This window comes from Grus americana, chromosome Z (genome assembly GCF_028858705.1).
Source record: "Grus americana isolate bGruAme1 chromosome Z, bGruAme1.mat, whole genome shotgun sequence".
In the NCBI taxonomy this organism is placed as follows: domain Eukaryota; kingdom Metazoa; phylum Chordata; class Aves; order Gruiformes; family Gruidae; genus Grus; species Grus americana.
Window position 1 is genome coordinate 4,787,668 of NC_072891.1, and position 24,826 is coordinate 4,812,493.

General features: G+C 39.4%; 1 protein-coding gene across 3 annotated transcripts in view; it reads left to right on the plus strand.

Moving 5' to 3' along the window:
* The window catches only part of EPG5 (ectopic P-granules 5 autophagy tethering factor), a 57,165-nt gene extending 32,566 nt beyond the window's left edge, over positions 1 to 24,599 (plus strand). For all 3 annotated transcript variants that reach the window (XM_054811238.1, XM_054811239.1, XM_054811240.1), the window contains 19 exons: positions 602 to 773; positions 1,735 to 1,897; positions 2,490 to 2,632; positions 4,216 to 4,372; positions 5,553 to 5,747; positions 6,818 to 7,031; positions 7,786 to 7,946; positions 8,064 to 8,271; positions 8,904 to 8,979; positions 9,909 to 10,012; positions 10,520 to 10,695; positions 11,398 to 11,583; positions 14,461 to 14,670; positions 14,795 to 14,939; positions 17,204 to 17,446; positions 18,317 to 18,536; positions 20,006 to 20,221; positions 21,200 to 21,314; positions 22,584 to 24,599. In XM_054811238.1, the coding sequence (XP_054667213.1) occupies positions 602 to 773; positions 1,735 to 1,897; positions 2,490 to 2,632; positions 4,216 to 4,372; positions 5,553 to 5,747; positions 6,818 to 7,031; positions 7,786 to 7,946; positions 8,064 to 8,271; positions 8,904 to 8,979; positions 9,909 to 10,012; positions 10,520 to 10,695; positions 11,398 to 11,583; positions 14,461 to 14,670; positions 14,795 to 14,939; positions 17,204 to 17,446; positions 18,317 to 18,536; positions 20,006 to 20,221; positions 21,200 to 21,314; positions 22,584 to 22,766 (3,287 nt within the window). In that variant the 3' untranslated portion in view covers positions 22,767 to 24,599. The remainder of the gene's footprint in view (positions 1 to 601; positions 774 to 1,734; positions 1,898 to 2,489; positions 2,633 to 4,215; positions 4,373 to 5,552; positions 5,748 to 6,817; positions 7,032 to 7,785; positions 7,947 to 8,063; positions 8,272 to 8,903; positions 8,980 to 9,908; positions 10,013 to 10,519; positions 10,696 to 11,397; positions 11,584 to 14,460; positions 14,671 to 14,794; positions 14,940 to 17,203; positions 17,447 to 18,316; positions 18,537 to 20,005; positions 20,222 to 21,199; positions 21,315 to 22,583) is intronic.
* The last annotated feature ends 227 nt before the right edge of the window (positions 24,600 to 24,826 follow it).

Consider the following 24,826-nt stretch of genomic DNA (forward strand, 5'->3'; position numbering starts at 1 on the left):
GGAAGGGGATAATAGTCATGGTAGGCATATTAAGGATATGAGATTGCATTTTTTTTGTGGGGATGATTAAAAAAGAGGAGGGAGGGAATAGAAGGAAACTGGAATAGTTTCATAGGTGAATGCCCACTGCTTGGGCAAAGCAGTGGGAATCAGCAGGAGGAGAGAGCTGACCTGGAGAGAGGCTGTGCTTTGGGGAGGAATTGGAGCTGACAAGACTAGAGGTGAGGATGAATTGTAGGGAAAGGAAGATGAATTCAGCTTAGACTGGCTCTGGGAGCCTCTGTCAGATGAGGGGAATAAATGGGGTGATAAGAGGAAAATTGGAAAGGTAGGAGGTAGGAGTGGCTGGGGGAAACAAGGAGAGCTATGAGGCCTTAGATCCTGATGTTTGTGTGATAGAGCTGGTCATGAAAATCAGCTGTGTGAAATAAACTTTGTCAACAAAAAATCAGAAGATTTGTTAAATGATTTTTTTTTAAGAGAGGAATCTGGAGAAGCATTTGTCTGCTGCTAAAAATGTTTCTTGCAAAAAATAATGTTTTTGTTCAGTTTCTCCTGAACTTTTCGTATTGACAAAACTTGCTTCTGCTTTCTTTTCTAGCCAAAGAGAGGATAATGAATAATTTGAAGAAGTTTGATACTCCCAAGCCCCTTCTTCCGCTCCAGACGATGAAAGCTCCTGTGCCAGTTATTTCGTCTGCCAGTCTAGTAAGTCAGAAAGAAGCAAGTCAGCTCATGCGCATGGACCTTAACATCTTGCAGCGACATGCCAGGTAAGACATAGCTGTGTTCCTTCTGCATCACTAGTGTGTCAAGCAGTGTCTTCAGGTACCCTTTACAGCAGCCTCATTTGTGGTGTTGGCACAAGACTTGTCAGTACTTCACGTCTGCTTCTTGTCCCAGGTTTTGTGGGTTTTGTATTTTTTTTTCCCTTGGCTGTCATGTTACTATTCCACCCCAGTGAGATAAGACTGCACAAGTCTTACCTAATGACTGAGATTACATCAGCTACTGCCTAACTTGTACACTTTCTTTTCTCATTTGGCGTACTTCTTAAAATAAAGCCTCCCTTTAGCCTGGGTTTGTTGATAGTAAGTTAGTTAAACCTTTTGCACTAATGTAGTAGCTGTAATACAAAGCACTGGAGGCCCCAAGAGAGAAATCTGATTTCTGGGACTATTAGCTTTGAGTGAAAGAGACTTTGTTTCTCATATGCCTACTAAGAGAATCCACCTGAAATATTTTCAAACACAGCTGATGAATCTGTAGCTGTTCTCACCCAATATAGTCATTTAATAACAATGTTATAAACCAAAAGAAAACCTGCTAAGCCCAAGAGAGGATGTGTCTAAACAATTCCAGCAGCAATTTTAGGTGGGCTTTTTTCTTTTGACTGAATCATCCCACAGTCCAGCTTTTTTTGTCTGCTGGAAAACTACATTTCCTACAGAGGGTGATCTATTTAATTTCCTTCCAGGTTGTCATACAGAATAATTAAAAAGAACTTACGCAGGCTTGAGTAGTTTTGTTCTTATGGACCTATTTCTTTATTACTTTGAAGTTCTATTACTTTGAAATTTTAACTCAGTTTCATTTAATAACCTTTTATATTTTTTAGGAAAGCATCACGAGTCTTTGTACAGCACATTAAATTAAGTCTTATCTCTTGCGTATCACTTCTTAGTATTACCATTTTCAGTAAAGATTTTGGTAACTTTAATAAATGCTTTTCAGAACTGCAGCTCTCTGGGAATCTCAACATGTTGCTCTCAATAGTGAAATATTGGACACAGTACCTAAGCTGTATGTCAATCGGGAAGAGCAAATCACTCTCCATTTGGAGTGCCGGGGAACTTCAAATAAAGGCTGCCAGGGAGCAGCTCTTCTGACCATCCAGGTTAGAGACATGGCATCACTTCTGTTTTGGGGCTATTGGACATGGATAGTGAAAGTGAAATGACTGAATCATTACAAGAATGGTAGCAGTTGATCACATAAACCCATACAGAATAGTTACCTGACATAGCTAATATGTAATGCTCAAAAGGAGATGCAGATCAACAGCTGAGTAAGTTGTTGCATAAAGTTTGTTTTGATCGTCACTTCCATTCTGAACTGCTTCCCAATGTGGGAGTGTGGGAATATGCTCACTGATAGGAATAGAAGCATGAAAATGTTTATAGAAATATTCCTGTGTTGCTTGGTGTATGAATTTCGTGATCCCCTTTAAGTTTCAGTTTCTGTGGATTAAAAGTCTTCCATAAAAGACATGAATTATATTAGCGTGTGATAATTAAATGGGAACGTGACCAAGGATGTGTGCTTGGGCACGAAGTACTAAATCTGGTCAAAACTCTTAGGGGAAAATCGTCTATATTCAGAGTTCTTCTACTGGGCTCTGCTTCATTTTTACGAATAGGTGCAATATAGAAGAGTTTTAGCAAAAAAAATATTATTCTGAAATGAATATGTGTCTTTTTGTCATTTAGTTTGAAGGGAAACATAAAAATGAAGCAGTGAGCCAGCAGCTTCATGCTTTGCGTAAAGAAGTGAGACAACTGCAGGCAGAAGCTACGAAGCCACCTTCTCTGGGTGTTGTGGAAGCAGCAGTACATGTGGAAAATTTTATAACGTAGGTTGTTCAGACACTGTTTTAGGTAGTGATGTTTTATATTTCTTTTTCTGTATGCTAGAGTTAAAATGTGGAGCTTGTTTGTGTGGTTTTTGTAATGCTTATCAGCTTGGATCAATATCAGATCTGGAATCCTGAGACCTGTTTGACACAGACCTCTAAAGGAATAACTCTGTATTGTCAGAAGATCATTCAACCTCAACAGGGCACACAGTATTGTTTTCTACTTCAAGTTACTGTTCAGTGTATTAGAATAGCCCTTCTCACCCTGCCAGAGCATGCTGAATGATGACAGGGATGCTATGTTAAGCTTTAGGAAGTAGCCAACCTGTACCACAGCTGTCTCAGTCATAGGCTAAACTGTATGTTTTTAGTATCTCTCTCTAGGTTTTTTCCCGTTATAGTGCAGGCCTTAGTCCTTTAATAGAGAGTTATGATTTGAAGCAGCTTTTCAATATGTGAAACAAAATTGTGCAATGGAAGAGGGATGTATACTACCACTTTTTCTGTGGAATGAATAAATGGATTTGTCCAAGGCCGCCTTCCTTTTGAAGACCTTTTAGAGTTCATCCCAGAGGTCCAGTTTTTGCAACACCATTCTTCTCAATCTTCCAGATTTCTGCTGGGATTCTTTTAGCAAAGTTGGATTTCCTACAGTGTGTACTCACTGTACAAGTAAAAATACTTGGTTACTATTTCTACATGTTCGTTCTTTATCATTAATCTGACAAATTCTGTGGATGAGCTAGTTCTTGGGATATACATATGTGTCATTGCATGTTCTTCAGATGTTTTAATTCAGACTCAGTGAAGATGGGGATTTGAGCTCAATAAAACATTTACTGGGCAATACACAAGAAAAGTTTGAACCTTTTTTAACTCTTTCATTGCTGAGCCTGCTAAGTAAAATGAGGTGAACTGTCATGTTCTTAGGCTATCTGAACTGCATTTGTACTGAAAGATAAATACAAGATTTGAAGGAGAAACAATCTGTTGGAACTATGCTGTGAAAAATCTTTTGATGATCACTTTCTGACTCTGATTATGGAGACTGTCTAAGGTTGGGAGGGTACCCATTTCAGGGAGCAAAATTACTTGAGCTAAACCTGGGACTGTTCAGCCTGGATATGGAAGGCTCATGGGGTTCTACTCAATGTATAGAAGTACCTGAAGTGAGGGTGCAAAGAAGGTGGAGCCAGGCTCTTTTCAAGGGTGCCCAGTGACAGGACAAGAGGTAGTGGGCACAAACTGAGACACAGGAGGGTCCCTCTGAACATCAGGAAATGCTTTTTTACTGTGATGGGTGACCCAAGTGCCCAAAGAGGTTGTGGAGTCTCCATCCTTGGAGAAACTCAGAAGCCATCTGGACATAGTCATGGGCAACTGGCTGTAGGTGGCCCTGTTTCAGCAAGGGTGTCGGTCCAAACCTTCCTCCCAAACACAAATATGCTGTGATTGTGTGAAACCATGCTTGATTGTCATGTAAGCCAGAAATAACCATCTCAAGGCTGTATATTGGCCAGAAACCTTTCTTTATTGTCACAGATTATTTTGCATATGTGAATTTATTTTTTTTTTTGCAGGGCCTTAATAAATATCTACAAGGTGCAGCCTATGCCTGCAATTAAGAAAGTCGGAATTAGTTTGTTTTTTACATTAGTGGAATATGTGTGTGATGAAACTCAACGCAATCCTCCTACAAGGCAATTCTTCACGTCCTGCATTGAGATTCTAGGCCAAGTGAGTTTATTGTCTGATTTTTGGATGCCTAATGCTTATTCCAATTGCCGGCTGATATTGGGTGTCTAAAACGTTCAGAAGCCTGAAAATTAACTTCTGAGCTTCCATCCCATTTTCCTTTCAACTAAGTGTATAGTATACACAGTCTTTAGGAGACTTTAAGCTTCTATATAAGCAAAATAAAAACTGTTGCTCTGAAATTATTATATTAGCTTAGTGCTAATGAATGCTGCCTGTGTTAGTTAAATGCTAAAGTAGGCTGGATTTTTGGGCAGGTAAAGAAAGTTTGGGTACTTCCAGTGTACAAGAGAGTTTCTTGGCATATATTTTAGCTATATGTGACACATAGACACTGGCACAGGTTGCCCAGAGAAGCTGTGGCTGCCCCTGGCTCCCTGGCAGCGTTCAAGGCCAGGTTGGATGGGGCTTTGGGCAACCTGGGCTAGTGGAGGGTGTCCCTGCCCGTGGCAGGGGGTTGGAGCTAGATGGGCTTTGAGGTCCCTTCCAACCCAAACAAGTCTGTGATTCTGTGATACTTTGCTGTTACCAGTCACTTTCCAGCTGATGTATACCTTGCCAGTCTCTGTATTTAGATGCCTCTCTTCTACAGTTTTGCAGTATTCTTTGTGTAGACAGTCAGCCAGAAGTTTGCTGGTAGAGAACATAAGTGCTTGTTGTTGTTGGTAATGTTTGCTGTGGGGAACACATTATGTAGGTGCTCTGAGAAAATGCTACTTTAGGTCCAGGTATTTATTTTCCTCTCTTAGATACAGCTTGTTTCCATGTACAGCCTGTAATAGCTGCAGTGCAGAAAAGCTCGTCATAGCCATAGTTCTGTTTAAATTTTTTCCTAATACCAGGCAGGGCTGCTGAAATCTAGATTAGTTTACTTTTGCTATCCCATTAGAAAAACTGTATTTGTAAGTAATTTTAGACAACACGTGTGGTCACAAGTGGTGTTCTCAAGTGTGCTAGTGAAGCATGTTTGTTTTACATTATATCTTGTGGAACAGCAGTATTTAGTTGATACTGATCTCATACAGTCTGTTGTTTTTTTGAGAAAACTTTCCTTTCTATAAAAGGACCAAAATTATGCTTGTCTTGACAGAAAGCTTTAAGAGGTGTATTTTCCAATTGGTTCATACTGGGCTATTTTTCTCACCATTCCCAATTTCCTCAGGTGTTCATCAGCGGGACCAAGTCAGAGTGCAAATGTCTCCTCCAGACAATCCTGCAGAATCGAAGGCTCTGTACTCTCCTTTCTCCTTACTTCACTCCTGTTGCCTCTCCCAATGAATTTGTGACTTTATATGAAAACGTCGTGGCCTTTCTGAGTGAGGATAACAGTGATGTTGTCTTCATGCTGCTGACAAAGGTAAAGCACATGTGAATACTGTGTCTGGTTTGTGGGTTGCTTTTGTGAGTGTTCTTTCCCTAAAGACTGTGACTGTAGGCTAAGGAAGAAGGAGATCCAAATCTGATAGTTTAACATTGAGAGATTCTGTAGATCTATGTTGCTCATCCTGAATGGTATGTGTTGTGTTTATGCTCAAGAGGAGTTGAAGGCAAAAGCAAATAGGAGGCTTAAACTGTCCTTTCCTAGCCCAAATAGTATCAGTATGTGCTTCTAGGGCTTACTTCTCAGTGCACTCTCACTCTTGAAATTAAAGCAGGTTCTTGATGGCTTCTTCTGCCTGATATCTCTGCACAGACATTCATCAAAATAGCCAGTGAGTCCCAGGCATCTTAAAAATAAAAGCAACTAAAAAATTGGAAGGGTCTGAATTTTCCTTCTCTGTTTAGCGCCCAGTCCTCCCTATGTATCTTAAAACACAGAGTTAGGTAAGAGCAAGTGATTTCCATGTCTCTTGTTTCAGGGCTGCATGATACTGTTTGTGTGTATTGTCAGTGGAGAAATTACTATTATACTTAAGCTTTGGTAATACTCTGATTCTCTTTATTACACAGAGACAGCGTTCAACAACTGTAAATAGCTGGCAGTCTGTTTCGGACATGACTCTAAGCTGTCCTTAGTGGCAATGATCAGCATGGTTCCTGCTGATCTAGGTCTGAGCAGATGGCCTAGAGGTGCTTTGCACCTCCACCTGAAAATGTATCAACTGTGGAGACTGGCCCAGTCTAATGCTTGTGTTTCTTTAGCAGTAGTACTGAAGTGTGGAAATTCATGTGTGTCTCTGTGAATCTGAGAACCTTGCCAAGGGTTGTTTCATAAATTCAGGGACTTCCGCAATATGCGAAATCATAACCTTTGGAGAGTGTTACCTTGGTTTTAAGTTAGGATTAATGAGGTGCAAATTCATTAGGTTTTTCTTAAATATTTAAAAACTTCAGAATTTTTTTTTCGCCTGACAATCCCTTCCTTCTCCTAAAGGTGTTGTGACTGTTAAACTTCTACTTACAAATGCTTCCTGTCCTCTGTTCTAGTTTGACCTGACACAGTGGTTAGGCATTGCTAAGCCACCTCTATCTGAACGTACCAAGCTTCTGGAGTCTATTCACTTGGCTCTCAATGCATGCGGCCTTGAACCTGAAGAAGATATTTTGATGCCATTTAATATCTTCTGCAAGCACTGGAGTAACCTTCTCCAGTATCAGTTCCCTGATCACTATAGTGACTTCCTAAGATTGTTTGTGCAAAGTGAGTATCTGAATCGATGCATACAAAGCTTTTCATACAGAACTCTGCTGGCTTAAAAATACGAACTGCATGCGGTAGAGTTAAATAGCAACAAACACGTGATGATTTAAATTTTCTTAGGTTTCTATATAGACTTTTATGCACATGCTGTGTTTTTATTAGATGTATTTTAGCTCTACTAGAAAGAAACATTCTTCTGCAGATCAAAGTACATGCATCAGTGGCAACAGATTTTCAACCCATATTACAGGAGAGGTTTCTTTTAATGCAAGCACTTATTAATTATAATTATGCCACAGTCTGCAGTGCAGCATCCTTGTTCTTGAGCATCCTTCAATGTCAAACTGAGAATTGGAATTATGGAGACCTAGGACTGATACTGAAATCTGCTGAAAATGTCCTGGTTGACATTATATGCTACGTACAATCTGATCTGCCTCTAAAATGAGAACTAAAGTACTTATTTTTTGTCAAGCCATATGTACTGAGGCAGCAACGAACTCTTAATATGTGTTTGTAGCCTGGGAAACTCTCTAAGACAAGACCGTGTAGATACCAAAAGGGAATGTTAAATTACTTGTGTTTGGAAATTAGAGATATCTTTCACCCTTAAAGTTGAGGCTTTCAAACTTACACCTTACCTAATTTTTTTTATACAGTAGGGAGCTCTAATTTTAACCTTTTCTGACTCATTGAGAAAGGGGCTAATATCTTTTACCTGATTTTCATAAATGCATTCCCTCTCTCTCCTAAGGCTCATCAGAGCAGCTTTTAAGCCCTGACTGTTGGAAGGCATCACTTAAAGCCTTGGGATGTGGTTCACCAGTGACTGAACAGGGAAGCTTCAAGAAAAGTGATTCTACTGAAAGTCCTGTATTGCAGGATGCTGCAAAAACTCTCCTCTCTGCAGAACAGGTGGGTGCTTCTTTGCTTGATTTATTATGTTTTTCAGCTGAAACAGATGCCCACCAGTGACAAATAACACTGTTGTGAAGTCTTTTTGTAGCTGATTAATAGTTTCCTTTTTTACAGGTTAGAGAGACAATAGAATGGCTTTCCACATCTTTCTGCAAACTCCGACTGTCTTCGATGGACTTCAGGACTTTTGGCCTGTTTTCAAAATGGAGTCCTTATGTGGCTGAAGTGAATAAATTTCTGGAGTATCTTATTAAACGACTTATTGACACCGAAGCTGCCAATTTAGGCCAAGAGCCTGTTGGCAGTAACAGAATTCTAGCAGGTAATCTGTCTTAAAAGCAAATTACTTATGAACAGGCACTCAATTTCTCTAATTTCATCTGTTAAAGACCATTTAAATATACAGTAAAATTTTCTTACTCTATGTAAAATGGGAGATGTTGATGTTACTTCATGGCCGCGTGGGGCTTTCTGCTTGTTAGAGGAAGCTTGTTTATATTTGAGCTTGCTTTAAAATTATTTTATGAAGAGATCATACATTCTTCAAAGAAAAATGCAGTGTTTTGCACTGAGCAGAGGTTTGGGAATGAGGAACTACTGAATTTCATTGTGGTGATTTTGATTTGGAGAAAGTTACCAAAACACCTTTTATTTTAGTGTATGCACATTTAAAGGTGAATCATCATTACCCCCACAATTTCAGATGTATTAAAGTGATATTAATAAAACATCTAAGCAATGCAAAATGCTTATGATTGTTATTAAAACAATGATACTGTTAACCAGAGTTACTAATCAGCATATTGTATTTTAAATTTTTGTTTGACCAGGAAGAACTGATTAAATGTTGGAATAAGCAAAGGACATTGTATTCAAGTTTGTAAAAGTGTAGTATGTTCACTTTTGCTGAGTTGAGCAGTAGAAAAGCGATTTCTATGTTTTATATTCTTGTAGCACTACAGTCCTTGTATTCAGTCATTGCTGGACTCTTTAAACCATGGATACTGGTCTTGGAAAAGGAAGATGCAAGGTACATATTGCATTTTAAAATTAAATGAGTTTTTGCTCAAGTAAGGACTTAAACAATGAAAGCCATTCTTATAAGGTTTAATCTGATTTTTTTTTCTAATTCATGATTGTATTGTGACCTTCCATTAAATAGCTGCGATTCATGTCCTATCCTTAACAATTACAGAACTAATTCATAAGTTACAGTCAAATTTTCCAAGACTTGAGTTATTGTTTTAGATACAAAAATATAACCCAGCTTTGATCAGGAGGCAGAAATGAGAAAAATATGAATTGCACTTAGTTCTGGAAACACTCGAATTTAAGATTTAAATTCCTTTTTTTTTTTTTTTTTAAAGCTTCCGTAATACTGATAACTCCTTAGTTTAAAAAAGAACGAAGCTAAACAAATACAACCCCAAATGCCAGTGTTATGTAAAGAAACCTTGGGCTAAATCAGTCCTATAATGATTCACTGTCTTGTGTACCTCTGTCCTCATATGGAGAGTTACTTGTAATGTTATACCCTTAAATTTGACTTTCTTCGAAAGCCAAAAGCTTTTTGAGCTGTGAGTGCATCTCCAACATTTAATTAGAAGGTTGACTGCCAACCTTTTAATGATGGTATGTGCTCTCATTCAGAAGTTCCTATGTTTTGGTATTTAATTCAGTTATAAAATACCAAACAAGTAATCTCTGCTTTCTCAGTGGTATCATGGACCTTCAGTGTGACATGAAAATATGTACCTCTGCTAAGGAAGAATCAGGCAGTTCTAAAGAGCTGAATTTGAACAAATGACTACTGATGGCTACTGTATTGATTTACTATGTATTACCTACTATATTGATTTACTATGCTTTAGAATATTTAAATTGTTTAAGTGCTTATGATCTGTTCATGGTCTTGTAACTCAGCACTGAAATTTGTGTTGCTTCACATCATCTTTTAAGCAACCAGCCCTGCTACCCTTGGTTAGAGAGTGACACTCCTGTAGCATCCAGCGTGGTCTGCTTGTTTACTGACTGCATCAAGCTTTTGCATGAGAGCTTTAAAGGTGGGTGAAGTCCACACTGTTATAATGTAGTGGCACTATCAGACCAAAAAAAGATTTTTGATTGAGATGTGGGACATGAGGGGATTTTGTTTGTTAGGAACTTTTAGATTCAAACTTATCTTGTAGAAACAAATAATGGAAAATAACATATTATTGTGTGTTTTATAAAATTTGAGATATGTAAGGTATTCTTAAGAAAAAACAACAAAACAACCCAACATAAAAAAGCAAGGAAGTTCTACATGGAAGGAGTATTTTATAACTTCAGATGATTGTCCAGCAACTGTTCAAAACATGAGGGAAGGGCATGAAATCATAAGATTCCTCGTTTGTTGATTTGGAGAAAAAAAAAATAAAAGCTTAGTGTGCGTTTTCTTCTTTTGACGAATGTATTTTAGTGTAACTTGCATTTATGGTTTTTCATCTTCCAACTTGAACTTCCTTCTGTAATCAAGCTTTCCCTAAATTTTTTGCTGTAGTTAACTTGACTATTTTCTTTGAATCTAGATAAGCTGTTGCCAAGCCACCATGGGGCTCTCTGGTTACATCTAATGCATTACTGTGAATGTTGCACAGCCCCCAAAATGCCAGAGTTTATTCTCTATTCTTTCCATACTGAGTTCAGAAGGCTTCCATGGAAGGAAATGCATCCAGACCAGATGCTTATGGAAGAGTTCTTTAAAGTGAGTACACAGCATCTGTTGAATTAAGTTCATAATCAGTATTGCCCCTGAAAATGACTAGAGAGCTGGAGACAGTTCTTTCAGCAAGTAAGCTTTTTAAGTTTTGTTTGTAGCACTCACAAATACCCATTTTGTGATTGATTTTTGTGAAGGAGTGCTATTGAGTCTTAGACAAAGTTGTGGGGAGCTGTAAAGCTGGCAGTCTTTGTAATCTGTCATTGCTCTATCTGACTATATCAATTATTACATATATATAATACGTATTTAGTTTGAGTTAATATATTTTACTATTGCCATGTTGTTCTCACTTCCAGGTTGTCTGAGACAACATAAAGCTGCAGATAGGTGTGGAAATGCTCCAGGATTTACTGCTTATTTGTTTGGGATGACTTCTCCATGCAGTTCTGAATAGGCTCAGAGTTTCTTAGTTTCTCTTAGAGTGAAGAGAAATGGATGCAATCATGCAGCTAAGAGTTTGTAATAGATCATTTCTTTGTGGTTTGCAGTAGCTTGGTATTCTGTAATGGTTGATGGAGAGGCTTAGAAAGCTATATGTACAACTCTTCTGGTGGGGGTGCAAAATGATGGACAAGTGGCATCTGTCTGCTCCTCTGCTGGCCTAAAATGCTGCTGTGGGTTTATAGTTGGCTACAGAACTGAAAAGTTAAATTGTTTAATGTGCCTGTCTCTTCTCCTTCCTAGATTGAAAGAGGCAGCCCCAAGAGTTGTTTCTTATTCTTGGGTTATGTTTTATGTGAAATAAACTGGGTCAGCGTCCTCTCTGATGCCTGGAATCCCAATCCTCATCCTCAGACTCACAACATGATTGTCTGTTTGCTGTATATGATGGTCCTGTTGGCAAAGGAGGAACAACTTATAGGCAAAGAGGTAATTTTTTGAAAGGTTCATACCTGTTTGTCTTACAAGAAGAATAATCCTTTGCTAGCAAGGGCACGGGATGTGACTTCTTCCTCACTTGCAGAATGATTAAGTCGGAAGTGTTTTTTGCACAGGTAGAATACCCCCAATAGTATTCCAGAGATGGCCAAGACTAATTCATTATGTGAGGCATTTTGTATAACTTGTGTGAAAAAAGAAGAGCTGCTGTTCATTTTATGAAGCTTCTGTAGGTGCTGTGATGCAGTCATGTTGTAAGGAGTTACAAAATGACACTCTGGGTTTTGGAAAGAACAAATATGTATGTTATTTTCATTAGCGTTTAAAAAAATCATGGGTCATATATGAAGCTACTGTGCAGTTTCCTTTCATTGTTAAGTATGGGATGCTGTGGAGTACAGCTTTCTTGTCTCTTAGGCCAGCCCTTAATTAAAATGTCTGTTTCCTTTTCTCTTTCTTGATTTTGGAGAGCCTAGTTAGCCATGCAAAATAGGGGTAGTATTACCAAGAATTTACATATGCAGCCATAATACATGTTCATATGTATATACACGTACATGTTATCTGAACCTATGTATCAGTGCATATGTGTGTATATATATTTTATCTATTTTATTTTTAATATCTATTTTATTTTTAATATCTATTTTATTTTTAATATCTATTTTATTTTTAATATCTATTTTATTTTTAATATCTATTTTATTTTTTAATATCTATTTTATTTTTTAATATCTATTTTATTTTTTAATATATATATTATATATGCCTTAAGGTGAAGCTTTTTCTGACAGCCTGAGTGAAAAGAGTGTCTAGTGTCTGCCTGGTTTGATTCAGGCAGTCTGCCGATGTGAGTGCAGGAGCAGCTTTGACCATGGTGTTTGTGACTGTAGCACCAGTGGTGCTTGTGAGAAGAACTGGGAGGCTGAATGAGTCATGTTTACTCTGTCATGGCCAGTCACAAAAATCCCCGCTGTGCCTTGCTTCTCTTTCTGAGTGGCAAACATGAATGTATGAAGGGATGGTGAGGAATCATTGATATCTGAAAAGCTTATGCCTGGCTCTGTCTCTTACCATGATGTTTTCCAACCTGATCTTCAGTACTGATCACACTTCCCACTTAGATATGTTAAGCACAACTCAGCAATGGGATTAAGCCCTGTGAGATTTGGAGCACCACTGGATCTGACTGTAGCTTTTTTTATAGCTGTCTAAAAGGAAAATATTTGTCTGCTTGAACTTTTTTTTCTCAGGAGTTATAAATCTCAGAACTGCTTTTGCAAACACTTATTTTCTACCATGAAATGCTCCCCTCCTAACTCTGTACGATGTGATGGCATGTCACAATGATATAACAACATCCAGGACCAGATATAGCTTTAAGAAGCTTGTCACTGTCTGCTTCTGATGAGTTACTGGGGACAGATTACTTCATCTGTTGAATCTTATGTTGAATTTTCTTGTTCTTTTGCTCTGAAGGAGGATTTCATCAGCCCTGATTTCTCAGCACTTTTCACATTTATGGTTACATTCCAGTGTTTCTGAATTGTTGGAAAAGAAAAGAGAACCATTGCATGTTAGGATGAACTTTCCAAACCCTGCTTTTGCTGAGAGCCGTGGGTAAATCTAGCACAGTCTGATTTAGTCCATTGCCTCTGGAGAACTCTTCCAGAGGGGCTGGGTAATTTTCAGGTAGTCCCATTTCACATCTGTGAGCTTTCTCCCACTTGCAGCGCCTTCCATGTTCCATTTCCTCTGAGGCATTATGAGATGCCGTGTCAAGATGTCACCAGCAGCATTTGATCGACGCTGTATTCCAGTTTAGGAAAATTACTGGAGTTCACGTGCTTTGACCTGAATGTATTTGCTTATCAGAAGCTTCTCAAGCTTCAAGAGATACCTGTTTGTACATCGTATGAGTCAGCCTCAGGAATTCCCTCCCAGCCTCCAGCAATGTGTTAAACTGACACACTGTCACTCGTTTTTTACCTCCCTCTGTGACACCTTGACCTAAATCTCAAACTTTCTCAGCCCTGTGTTCCAGTGCATGAGCAACTTGAAGTACTTGATGTACCAGTGTTGTGTTCTTGTTGACGTAGTCTAATCTGGGTTAGTTCTGGATCCTTAAAAGTCTTTAGGTTGTGCTGGCTGTCAACACAATTCCAGTATTTTTTAATTCTATAATGTGCAGAAATTTGGTGCTTCTCAGTGTATGGGGGGGCCCTTTTGTATTGCAGATGTGTATGAACCCTTGAGAGGAGGATGGCAGTAGCTGAGGCTAGGCTCTGCTGCTTATTCACAGAGAGACTTTTCTATCTGTGTACTTGCACTTGCCTGTGTGAGTTGTGAACACTGTAGGCTGTTTTACTGTTATGAGAATAAGCACTTGAGGAGTCCCCCAGGTTGGTAGATGATTCACTGAATGGAAAATTGAGGGACCTGGTTTCTGTCCCTGGTTCTACTGTGAACTTAGATTATTTTTTTTAATAAATAATTTTAATGCCTTTTTATTAACCTCTACTGAAGTGACTTTACCTTGTAGGGTCTCCATTTCTTTCTAGCTGTCTTTATATGTTTACCTGTCAAATTTTAATGTCTCTCACTGATTTTTGTGCTTGGTTAGAGGTGCTGCAGCAGTCCTGAGTACTGCTATGTGAATGCTAGAGATGACATACATGTGTTAGCTTGCTGCTTGAATAAGGAGTTGCTTTTCAGCCAGACTCCCAGTGGTCATCTATTTCTGTGGGATTTCTGTTCCATCTCCGTCAAGTTTTGGAGTCTGGGCTTCCTTACAATATCGAGTACTGTGAGTATTAATTTGAAACAGCAAAGAAGGTGGAGCTAAGACTGATGTCTTTAAATCTTCAGGAGTCACCACTCATAAATCTTCTTGGACAGACCAGCTCCCTTCCTTGGCAGCTTGTGGGCATTTCATCTTATGAAAGCATCATCAGCTACTGCAACAGTCACTACCCTCCCTCTGTTATCCTTGCTAAGGATGCTGCAGCTGAACTGATAGTGAAGCTCCTGAAAATCTCAGCAGGCTTTGGTGCATCTTCAGACAGTCACATCCACCTTGTAAGTTCAACTGGTTTTGTAGTGTCTCTGTCATTTGCAACGTTCTGCTTTTGTATATTATGGAGTATGGGAAGAGTTCTGGGCATGATTTTTTTTTCTAATTAATTTTAATTATGATTAACAGGATGCAACACTGAAGTGCCGAGCATACATTCGCCAGGTGGTTCAATTTCTCAGCACCTTGGAACAAAGTGGAAAGATTACTCTTGCAGTTTTGGAACAAGAAATGTCCAAGTTGCTAGATGATATTGTCATCTTTAATCCCCCAGGTTTGTGTTAAAGAAGTGGCAAATTACTTTAAAGCTTTAAGGCTTTATTGTTCTGTATGGATTGTTGAACATCTGTGACTGTGTAATTACTTGCATTACTATAATGTCTCCCTTATAGGCAGCAGGGCATGTTGCTTTGATGATGTATATATAGGTGGTATATTAGCACAAAACAAAAATATGAACATTACACTGTAGAGTTGTTGAGAGTGACAGGGCCAACAGAAAGAACAGAGATTATGTTGTGAGTAAAACTGACCGATATACAGGAGCTTGAGAGATTCTTTTCTTTGCTGTCTAGTTTTTAATTTTTTTTTCTTATTTGGCTTTTGCATCTATTTTAAAAGGAAGAATGACACAAATACACTCTCTTGGTCCTGAGGGGTCAGGTTCTAAGAAAGTATTCTAAACTGTTGTGCAATTGGGAAAACTCACTATATTAAAATAGAGGAATTCTATTTATGTACACTAGTAGCATGGTGTGTCCACACCCACAGCATTTATATTGATCTCAATTTTAGCACTAGTACCAACTTGAGCTTCCTGTATAAAACTTTGGGAGAAATCAGTCTTTTTGCTGTACTACACAGAAATACTGTCAGGAGTTGTGTCTCTTCCTGTCCATGACCCACACTGGTGTGCTAGCAAGAGTGAACAGGACGTGTCCAAAAATCTGTGTGGCTGTTAACTGTCTCTCGGTATGTTTATTGCTACTTGAGGAAGCTCTGTAGGACAGCCCCATAGTCAGACCGAGTCTTTGTGACCTGAAGAGAAGTGAGGGCTTGCCTGTTACTGCCAACAGCCCTTGTAGCTGAGAAGTTTTGGAGGAGACAAGAGCTCCAGTATAAGAGGAGCGAGCAGCTCTGTTTCATGAACCCCTGTCCATGCTTCTGTGTGTTAAAGAGCTGAGAGAGAGAATTCTCTGTGTTGTTCAACCAGGCTGTGGAGCGCACTGATGCGAAGTGGCAGGAAAGTGGTGGTGTGTATCAGATTTAGCTTCTCTAAGGTTTTGAAGGGGCTGGCAGAGGTTTTTGGAAGAGCCTCCAGGGCAGCACTTTCTGTTGACAACAGCTGGAGAGGAGAAAATCAGACTTCTCACACAGGCATTGCACCAGGACTTCTCCCAGGAGATCTAGTGGGCCCTGGTGTCTGGTGGTGGTCTGCAGCCTGTGGAGTGGGACTTGGCTGTAAAGCTGGTTGTGACCTTAGGCAAGTCAGTTAACTTCCTGGCTTCCTCAGTCTCGGTTTGTCTGTGATAAGAGATATTTACCTTACCGGAGAGCTGTGCCATGACAGGTGGCTTTTGAGGTTTGTGGGGTTTTTTTTTTTTCATAGTAGGTAGATACAGACAGAATAGCTTAGTTTGGAAGGGAACTCTGGATACCTGTCATCCAACCTCCTCCTCAAAGCAGAGCTAGCTTCAAAGTTAAATCAGATTGTTCAGGGCCTTGTTTGGTGACCTTCCAAATATCTGCAAGTGCAGAGGCCTCAGCCTCTCTGTGCGATGTTTTTCCAGTGATTAGTCCCTCTTTGTGCACAACTTTTCTTCTTAACTAATTTAAATTTTTCCTTCTACAATGCCTGATGTTGCTTGAAAATTTTCTTTTATAACAGTGGGGGTTTTTTTAATCAATATGTTCAAAGATCTACTCTGTAGTTTGATTTTTAAGAGCCAAGCTCAGGAAACATTTGTACTTCGAGGGTACTGTTACAGGTGGCCCATGATAACATGTTCTGGCAAAGCCAAGACATGGTTTCAAAGATATTCTGGGGCTGAACGCTGGGATTAGCAGGAAATCTAGATTCCTGGAAATGCACAAGGGGATTACAACATTTCAGGGCTCATCTCCATCATATTTCAAAGTGAATTGTCTAAAATCTTGGTTGTTTCCCTCTAAGCTGTGCTTTAAACTATGTTTTAATACCCAAGTATTCTTGGAGACTGTGTATGTGCTTTGTCACTCAATTGATTTGCACTGTAGTCATGGTGAAAGACCTTACATGAAAGATGGGTTCCAGTGTACTCTGCTGTACAGTCTCATTAGCTGTCTGTCTGTTTTTAATGAATGAAGAACTCTCTCATCAAGGGATGGGACTGTGAGGAATGAGTGTGTTACTGCTGTTTAATAACTACAGACAAAGAACTGAGGTGTGTAACGAGCAAGAGGCTTTTCCCAGTGTCTGCAGGAGGGGTTCACTGGTGAAGTTGAATTTGAGTTCAAGTGTCTGTTTACTGAAATGGTTCTCTTCTTTCTAACTTTCAGATATGGATCTGCAAACACGTCATATGGCCCTCAGCAGTCTCTTTACAGAAACGCTGATGATGATGAACAATTCTAGCGTTACAACAGCCGAGTCGCTACGGGGTAGCTTACGAAAGTGGATTGACAGCAGAATGCATGGTTTGCTAGCAATGCCCCTTCTCACAGCAGCATGTCGTAGCCTGGCCTCTGTGCGACACATGGCAGAGACGACAGAAGCCTGTATCACTGCTTACTTCAATGAAGGTAGGAGCCTGTCTTCTGCTGCTGCTTGTCTCAAAACTTTGATCAGTCTTGGATGCCCATTAAATACAAATCGTCTGGAATCCTTACAGCTTTACGCTGCCCAGTACTGGAACAGGGTTTTAATCCGGTCTCTGTAATTAGAGCTCCTTCCTTTGTATCTGATGGCTCCCAACTGTTGCGTGTATATATGTGCTATAGTAACTAGATGTAGGAAAGTTAGGCTGTTGTGGTTTGGGTTTTTCAACTGCTCTAATTGTGTATTTTCTTAAGAGCCATATCGGTGTCTGTGAAGACTGTTGTGTGCTGTGTACTGGCTGCCATTTTTCCAGCTAAAGGGGAAGACTTCTTTAAAAAAAAAAATCATTGCAAGAAAACAAAACAGATAATTGTGTCCCCTCCTGTAGTGTTCTGTAGGCTAATTTAAGAAAAAAACAAAACTATTAATTGGTAAGGTTCTGAAATTCTGTGGTGTGGTTTGCTTTTTTTTGGGGGGGAGGCAGGGTGGTGGTAGTGGTTCTTTTTACATAATCCTTGTGGAACTACATATTGATTTCTTCCATGTTCTATGTGATCAGATTTCAGTACACCTGAAGGAAATATTTAGATTTCCATTGCTGAAATTTTCAAATCTAATCCTGAGTGAATGTTGGGAAAATATCTTGCCTTGATCTCAACGAGATACCCTAAGACAGTGGAGTTTTTCTTTTCTCTCCGTCAGAGTTCCATGACAAATTGATCACCTGGAGAACAGCTGAAATGGCCCAAATCCTGTAATTTAAAGGAACACAGTGAAGTAGTTCCGGTTCTTCAGTTTTACCGAGTGCTGCTTACTCACATGCACTTTGTTCTGTCCTTTTGTCTTCTTTATAGATTGTCCTCCCCACTGGGACTTAGGCTGGGGCCCTATACTTGCCTCCCTCCAAGTTCCTGAGCTAACCATGGAAGAATTCCTGCAGGAATGCCTGTCTTTAGGAAGCTACTTGACCCTGTATGTCTACCTGCTGCAATGCCTAAACGCCAACCAAACTCTTACCAATGAAATGAAAATCCTGCTAACCATCAGCAAATGGCTGGAGCAAGTGTACCCTAGGTATGAAAATCAAGGCTTCTGAATATGCCTTGACTTTTAAATAAGGCAATGGTTGTATAGCTGGTATAATTAAGTGGCCAGGTTAATTTCACCTGGCTGCTGGATGCAATGGCCAATCCTTCCATATCCACTGTTACAGAGTCTGCCCAACTGCAGCGCGACCACTAATAGTTGTGGTGCTTAAATAGAAGAAGAAATTTTATTTACCTGAACGCTTCTGGTGTGGTTTTGGTCAAGTTTTCAGTCAGAAAAGCATGATTTCAGTGGCAGCCTGGATTTGTGCTCAGTTAAAATTACTTTAAGCAAACCCTAAATCGTTGTGGATTCCACTTCCCAGAATGTCCACTAGGTGGGATGAGTTATGTGCTAAATATTCCGTGTGACGCTCTGAGACCTGGTGTTCAGAGCTGCTCATGAACCAAATCTGAACCCAGTGGATCTGGTGGGGTGCCCAGAGTTCCCCTATCACTGTAAAACAACTTATTAGTTAACAGGGTTCTGGGGGGAAAGGATCGATAGCTTTGGGGTTAAAATGATAATACTTTGTACTTAAAATTTGTAACAACTGTATTTACAGTTGCTGTTGAAATTGCCAGAATTTAGCAAACATGGTGAATATTTTTCCATATTAATGTTGATAATGTTCATATTTGCTGTGAAAGAACATTTTGGGAAAATGTGCATTCCCACTGTTTCTTGAAATTCAAATAATACTTTCACTGTTGTAGGTACCAGTGTAATTTGATTGCCAAAGTGTGAAGAAGACTGCAAAGCCACCATACGCAGCAAATTAAACCTTGCTCTAAACATCAAAGCTGAGGGTGCCTGGGATGGGAAATGACTGGGTGGAGTAATGTGAGGATAGTCTGATGCAGGAAACTCGTGCTGATGCTTTACGTGGAAAATCTGAGCTTCTTCACTAAAACTGCAAACTGTTTGGGGAAAGATTAAAAATATCATAGGGGGAACTTCACTTTGAAGTTTTTTGTTGAGCAAAGCACAGTGTTTCCTTTTCTAGAAGATCGTATTAAAAGTCTGAATCGTTGTGGAAACTACAGCTACTGCTTCCTAAAGTGTTTTATTGGCAAGTAAAGAATTAAAAAAAAAGAGTAGAGATACAGCTTCATTCCTTTTATACCAAGTCTTAGACAAGTTTAAACGCACTTATGGCTGCAATATCATCTATTCTCAGTGGTAAAGCTTAAAAGGAAGCATGGTTCTTTGGCCTCTTACAGGTCCTTAAAACCTGCTAGCTGCTGTCTGCATCAAATCCATGACAATAGCAGTTACAGCAGTATAACTGGTGGGGTAGTATAGCTATGCTATCCTCGTATAGTAAGATAAGCTATCATTAATTAACCATCTGAATTCTTCATGGGCCTAATGGGGAGAGATACAAACTTCTTAACCTATGCATCTGACTGTAACTTCTATTCTGTTTTATTTTATTCTTTAAATCTTACCTAAAGCTCAGCAAAAGAAGAGGCAAAGCTGTTTCTTTGGTGGCATAAAGCCATGCAGTTATCCTTGGTTCAGATGGAGCAAGATGACACCATTCTGATGGAATCTGTCATTCGGACACTGCTGTCGATCCAGGGCCGGCAGAGTCTGCTGGCTGAGGAGAGGCTGAGTTCTGGAATACTTGGTGCTATTGGGCTAGGCAGGAGGTCTCCTTTGTCACCCAGGTAAGTGTTGAAGGTGCAGTAAATTAACTGATTTGAGTCACCATGTTAAAAAAGCTGCAGCCTGGATCCAGACAGCACAGTGCAATCTTGAAAGAAGTTCTGAATCCAAGCTGTCCCCAAATCTATAAGGTTGTTTGAGCCCATCACAGAAAAATTGTAGCAAGTGTTTGAATCTGGTTAAGTAGTGAATATGAACTTCTGCAAAGTTTGTGGTGGAAAAGGAAAGAAAATGCAGTTGTGATTCTGGCTTAACGTCCACATCCAGTGAAGTTTGTAGGGAGATTCTTCATGAGAAGAAAATACTTTCACCTGGTCTGCAGAAGACTGTTCCTGTTGACATCACAAGAATTTTGCATGATCACATGCTTGTTGCCTTTTCCATCTTAACCTCGAGGTATTGGAAATGTTAAGAGAAGCTCAAAGAAATATATGTTTGCTTGGTATTCACTTCCCCTTCTAAAGAGACACACCAAGTTTTGTTACTAAGTATTAAAATCAAGTTCACTGTGGAAAGAATGCCAAGGAAAAATAGGTAAATATTTGTGGAACACCAATTCAACACAGTACCTAGACATAACTTTGTGTTTATAAAGACCTTCTGGGATGCAGTCCTGTTGAAATTGCTCTGAAATCTTAGCCTTGTTCAACTCATCCTTTGACTTGGGTGATAAGGATATTTCAAAGTCCGTGAAATGAAGGAGTATTTCAGATGTGACCTCATGGCTTCAGCTAAGCTTGGACAGATGTAACACTTCATATGTATGGCATTATATTATCTCCTACTGTGTATGATATCCTATAAGGTACATATTAAAGTGATTTTTTTTTCTCTTAATGAATTGAAAAAGGTCCTCTGAAGTCTTCCCTATGCTCCTTATGCAAGGTAGATCTTATGGGTTAGAACTTCCAGTTTTATCTGCTGTTGAGGACTTGCAAAATTAATACCACCTTCTCTCTCTGTCTTTTTCCCTGCGCAAGGTTTCGGGTGGTTGCCCGCAGTTTGTCTGCCTTCCTCCTGGTGCAGATTCCTGCAGAGAGTCAAGTCCGCCTGAAAGCAGGGTCAGAGCCAAAGCTGTCGCAGAAGGCCCAGCAGGTAGTGTGTGCAAAGTGCTGGCTTCTTGACGTGCCCTCTTTGTGTGCTTGCTCAGTCTGTGGGCTGAGGCTTGTAAAAGTCACCATAAGCTTTGCTTCAAGCTAAATCCTACTCTCAGCTTGTTGATTTTATTTGGTGCTGAATGACCTCAATCTTTTTTGCTAGTGCTTTACACCTGGATCTAAATTTGAATTTCAGAAATAGCTTGTTGTTCTCATTTGTCTTCTCAGGGAAGGGGGTGTATCACAAACTCGTGTACTATTTTTGCTATACATCAAAACACCATCTTGGAACTTGCCAGACACAAGGCTGGGTGCAGCATGGGCCAGGAGATGCTGCGAGTTTCCTGAAGTCTGGTAGCAGGATTGCGTGTCTGAGCCTTAACCTAAAATGATCCTAGGTTAAATGCAAGTGAAACTGCTTATACAGCATCAGTTTCAAATCTTAAATACTGAAAAGGTGCAGATGAACTTTTGTCTGTTAACCCCAAGTTCAAAAACTTTGGAACATAACAGATAGGAGTTTAAAACAAACAGGAAAAAACAGTGCTGCTGTGATTGCCCTGCTTTTCAGTGGTAAAGCAGGACTGTGTTCACACTAACTTTTGTTTATGTGAGCTCAGGGCTTAAAGGCCCCATGACATAAACATTCCTTCTTTAGCACATGCGCTGACAGTGTTAGTGTTTTAGTAAGTCCATGAGAAGAGGAAGGAGGAGTTGATTAGAAACCAAAGCAAAGTAACTTGTATAACTTATTTCTCTTCTCCAGGAAAGGAATAAAACTTGCTCAGAGATTTCCAACACTTGTCCTGGCTGATACTGCCAGCATGGGCTCTTTTACATTAATTTCCAACTTGACCGTGTCTCTGTAATGTTATTAATGGGAGCAAAATAATACTTTTATGAAAGTCAGAGATGCTCATAAGAAAAACCTGAAGTGAATGGTTAAGTTGTTGCAGTTTGTGTGTTGGTGTAATTTCCTTGAAACCATGTCTTGAGCTCATGAAGTAAATATTTGAAAGTATTTGAGTTACAGAATCCTAGCAATCCTTGGTAGAACAGTTGTTGTGTTGATCTCAGGGAAGGAACAGCTTGAAAAATATGAGATGACTTGAAATACTTAAGTGATTGTATTTTACAAATGTTTTGTTCCAACAAATCTCTAGTAAATAAGGATCTTGCATGGAACTGTGAATATGATGGCTCATGAACTGGTTTGTCATGGACCGAAGTACACACAGCTAACAGAATTTTTCCCTTGTATCTATAGGCACTGAATGCTCTTGAATCTATGGCATCAAACAAACAATATATGGATTATCAAGAGCAACTCTCCCAGGCTTCTCAGTTCATCAAGCATCCAGAACATTGTCTTCGAGATGGCAATAATCTCTTGGCTCTCCTTATTAACACTCTGTACCCAGAAGTGCATTATTTGGACAGCATACGATAGCAGCACTGAGCTCGCAGAATCATGCGATGTCAATTACTCTGGTTTACATTTAATGTTGATATTGCACAAGTAATTTTTACTTTTCAGAGTTCCCGTTTAAGTCAGAAATGTGAATGGGAACTACACATTGGCAAGTTTTCTCCTCTTAAGGTTTTCTTTCTTTTCTTTTGATTTGTAGGCCTGTGGAATTGCTTAGTTTTTGTTGACTGAAAGCACTTGAATATCTTCCTGTGTATGATGCTCATCTGAGAGGAGGATACCTGAGGATAGGTGTACAAATCATTAGACAGCAAAGCTCATCCTGTAGCTTCTTCAGTTTTTGCTTTGTGCCTTTTTTATTTTCCAGGCCAGTTCAAAGTGAGTGGGGGATTGTGTTTGAAAGAGGTTTTGACTTTTTTAACGAGGATACCTCTGAATGTTATGTGAGTGTGTGTCTGGAGACTTGTAAAGTCACTGTATTTGGCAAGACTTAAATTTTGACTTTTTTTTGCTATCCCACAGAACTCTGTAGTTGAAAGGTATGCCTACAGTCTACTCCCACTTCTGTAAATACAAACTAAAATTTGAACTAAAGAACTTTGTTTTTTTCCTATTTTCTAAATATTAGTGAGTCTGCATCCCTATTGCTTGATTAAATGCAAGTAACTTCTAGCCAAGGTCTTTAAGTCAGGTGATTTAAATCCAGAGACAGATTTTCTCGATCCCCAGTGTCTGGGAGGGGAACAGTTAGTCATGTTCATATTAGGTAGGATTCCTTAATTCTGAAAGTCTGGTTGTTTAGGAAATACTGATACTCACCACTTCATTCTTTTCTGCCTAGCTGGGCATGACACAATAGCATTTTAGATGATACTGTGAACAGGTATTTATCTTGTATTAAATTTGGTGATTACGACTTAGAATTCTGTTGCCAGAGCATGAACCATGAGCCTGTAAATCTATTGTTTCAGCTGAATGATCACTGGATTTTTTGCCTTGTCTGATCATAAGATGCACCTTTGTTCAGGGAAAGCAGAAGGTGAGTTTCCCCAGTTGCTTGTCTGACATTGTCCATTTTATCACCAGTCTATTTGAGGTGGCCCAAGGTCCTGCAGTACCAATCTGTACACCTCTACAAAAGAACAATGATCATTTCTTCTCTTTCTCCATTAATTGTGCCTTTATGTTTAGAACATGGTTATGTGTTAAAACATTAGTTCTGGTCACTAGGGGAAGGAAAAGTACTACCTACTGTTTGGTCAATAATGCTTTGAAGTGTTGCTATTAACTGCGGTTCCAGTGCTGGAGAACAAATCACCTTTTTCTTCTTGACAGATTCTGCTAACTATGCCAGCTGGGTCATTAGATCACCTTCATCTTAATGTGGTCTTAGAGTTCTTTGCTCTATCTGCGAGCCTATAAATATATATACATATGTACATCCCTCTGTGTATATTAACCAGATATTGATGCAGCATGTTTTATAACAGACTCTTTTGGAACATTCATGTCTGGAAGAATATGTTCTGCTGCTTCCCCCTGCCCCCCCTTCAAAGACTTAAAAGCACTGGTTTTATTAGATTCAATGTTATTGATCAGTTGCATAAAAATGTGAAAAAGTCAGAAATGTGTTTGACATGCACTTTTCAAATGAGGTATTGTTTCAGCTGTTGAGTTTTTAAAAATGTTGTATTTATAACATGCTATGTCTGCAAAGACCATGCAAAATAAAAAATAAAAAAAAATAAATCACGTAACTTGTGACAAACAGCATGATATTTTCAACTTGCTGGAGGAATCCACATCAGGTAATACACAGTTGTTCTTGGAGAGGAAAGTGTGATGGGGGAGTGCCACGCAGTTGCTCAGTTGATGGAGATTTGGAGACTCTTCTCTTTGACATCCTAGATTTAACATGGATGGGATACCACAGCCCGGTTTTGTGCCCAGAGCCCAGGAGAAAGCTCACCTATGTAATGGCAGAAATAACATTTCTCTGTCCTGGCAAAGTTCCCCAAACCTCTGTGATAATGTGACTGTAGGGTGATGCACTGGATCAGCTCTTCAGCACTCACCGCTGA